The sequence below is a fragment of the Odontomachus brunneus genome, unplaced genomic scaffold, assembly GCF_010583005.1.
Source record: "Odontomachus brunneus isolate Ranch 3 - 2012 unplaced genomic scaffold, Obru_v1 Obru_scaffold_362, whole genome shotgun sequence".
Classification (NCBI taxonomy): domain Eukaryota; kingdom Metazoa; phylum Arthropoda; class Insecta; order Hymenoptera; family Formicidae; genus Odontomachus; species Odontomachus brunneus.
Genome location: NW_022639812.1, coordinates 107,907 through 110,580, shown reverse-complemented (window position 1 = coordinate 110,580; position 2,674 = coordinate 107,907). Strand labels below are relative to the sequence as shown.

At 34.9% G+C, this 2,674-nt stretch overlaps 1 protein-coding gene across 2 annotated transcripts in view; it reads right to left on the bottom strand.

The window, feature by feature from the left end:
- Nucleotides 1–1,200: 1,200 nt before the first annotated feature.
- The window catches only part of LOC116853575, a 2,386-nt gene continuing 912 nt past the window's right edge, over nt 1,201–2,674 (bottom strand). Inside the window, exon 2 of one of the 2 annotated variants that reach the window (XM_032834699.1) lies at nt 1,201–2,659. In XM_032834699.1, coding sequence (XP_032690590.1) covers nt 1,248–2,659 — 1,412 coding nt within the window. In that variant the 3' untranslated portion in view covers nt 1,201–1,247. Of the gene's footprint in view, nt 2,672–2,674 lie in introns of both variants that reach the window. The other variant, XM_032834698.1, reaches the window with a different exon arrangement.

Sequence of the window (2,674 nt, the reverse complement as noted above, 5' to 3'; positions counted from 1 at the left end):
GTGTTCACGATGCTCAAGATCTCGGTGAGATATAGCATCGTAGACATAAAGTTGTATACGTAGATTTCCTGCTAAATTCTCTGACAATTAGAGGTCGCAGTCTGCAGCCAATCACAGGCCCCGTGTTCGTGCTACTTGGCATGACATTGGTTGAGCCATACCCAGATAGCCAAACCTGAACTAACAAATTTCGAGCAAGGTTTGATATCAATTGTTGATGTCAAATAGGTTACAAATTTGCTGCAAGAATTGATTTATCAAATTTTGTTGCCAAATTGCCATCAAGTAAGCAACAAGGCTCGATGTCGGGTAACTTGCAGCAAAAACCGCGCAGCATTGACGCGCATAACTTGACAACAAATTGACGCCAAAAACCGCGCAGAGCATGCGCACAAGACCTGAGCGCAAATTGACATCAAAACCGCTGCAAGTGTTGAGCTAAATCAGCTGATTTAAAGAACGCGATGGGCGTTGAGTTTTAAATGATATTTAACCTACATATTGACATATGTTTTAATATATATTAATACCGATTTTTATGTTGGGAAAGGAATGGCAATATTTATACAAATAAATATATATCAAAAAGAGAATATTTAATTTATTATTTCCAATAGTGTGTAGGACCTTTACAGTGATTATCTTTCTGGGTTTTTATACTCGAGTGCCATTGAATTGTATATTTTTAAGAAATAAACTAATAGAAAATTGTCTTGAAAAACGCGTGTATTATATACGTATTTGAGGTTGTCACCAGATACTAGGTAGCTGTCGAAATAAGAGATAACTATATACAGATATGAAAAGGATATAAACTGAAATAATGAATGATATTGACAGTACGTATTGTAGACAGACTTGTTCTAAGAATATTTACTAAGACTTAGGCCGGTATTCATAGTCAGATCTTATATTTAAGACCATCTTAAATTTATCTTCAGATGATGAACGGATCATTTCATTGGCTACGGAGTATCTGAAGATGAACTTAAGACAGTCTTAAAAATAAGACTCGACTATGAATACCGGCCATAAAGCTTGAAGCAACGTTAAAGCTTAAAACAAGAATTACAGCTTAAATCCATAATTACCATAAAACTGAATGTAGACCAGAGATAAGAGCGCTATCGTTTCCCCACCACCCTTTGGGGTAGATAGCATGGCGCGCTTTTTTTATAGTGGTTTCCCCGGTAGGCCTATTCCACTCATTAAAAAAATTGTTGACTTCAAAAAGTTTATTTAAAACATTATAAAGAACTATATTCCCAATGGATTAATGTAGCAACAATATAAGTGTTAATTTCGGAAAATAAAAAGTTTTCATTATCATCATTATCACTATCATCTGATAAACTATAGTTCCAAAATGGCATTCTAAAACATTTGGCTTGAACTTCATTTACATTTATATTAATAACATCGCTGCATAAGTTAGTACATTTCACAACTTGAACAGATGAGGATGGTATGCCAATATCGTAAAAAATTTCTACAGTCAAAAACTTTCTAATTCCCAAGAAATAATCGGAATTGTGAGTGAAAATATTACAAACAATACATATAGCCCCATCATGTAACATGCAGCAACTGTCACGCATATCTGTACTCAACAATATTTTGTTAAATTGTATCTTACGATACTGGGGAAAAGCAGCACCATTATTAAGTGGCATGGAAACGCGAATAGATGAATTAACTTCCTGACGCCTGTTTGTCCCATGTATTTGTAGTTCCCTCATCCTATTGGCAAACTGTTGAAGCGGCTGGCCTGGTTTCCTGCAATATTTTCTAAAAATGGACATGTTGCTTTCATATAGAAAAGCAGAATAAGAATCTAAATTTCCAAACTGCCGGACATCGTTGGTAAGATAAAGAAGACCGTGTATATTGTAAGAATTGAAAGTTTCACCATATAGATTGCAAGAACGAAGAAGAAATTTTTGCAGTGCAAGTTCTGCGAATGTGAGAAGTTGTTTGGATGGGGACTTTGAAACCAAAACTCTTATAGCAGAATGTAAAAACAAGAAATGCTTGTAAACTTGTTCATCTAATAAACCGTACATTATAATGGGACCTGTATAAAGCAGAATTTGTCTCAATTCTGTTGCTTTATATTTGGAATATGAATGAAGAGATGTGGGACGTCTTGCAAAATCAGAAGGGCAATATTTTCGAAGAATATCCAACCTTGTATACATAACACTAATTGATTTTGCTGACAGTTTTGCTGCACGTGAATATCTTCCAGAAATCCATGCTGATAATAATTTTTTCATGACACCTAAACACACTAAATGTATATACTCAAAAGGTACTTGCGAAACTATTCCTATAGGGATCAATGATAATGGGCTTTGACCCTCTTTATGATGATCTTCGTCTAAAACACTAAAATATTCCTCATCTGTTCTTAATGAATGGTTTATCCCATTGAAGACATTACGACCTTCACAAATGGTTCCAGAAACTTTGCACTTCGAGCATGGTTTACTGGACATGTGTCCACGATGATTAAGAATAAAGGCTCGAGCTGGTGCATCAGCAATAAAACACCTCAATTGGATTGGAATTCTATTACCATTAAAGTTAATACCACCATTGCCTATGATGATTTGGATGTCTTTAATAAATGCTTGAAAAAAACTATTGGGATCACGAGGTTTTTCTAAACCTT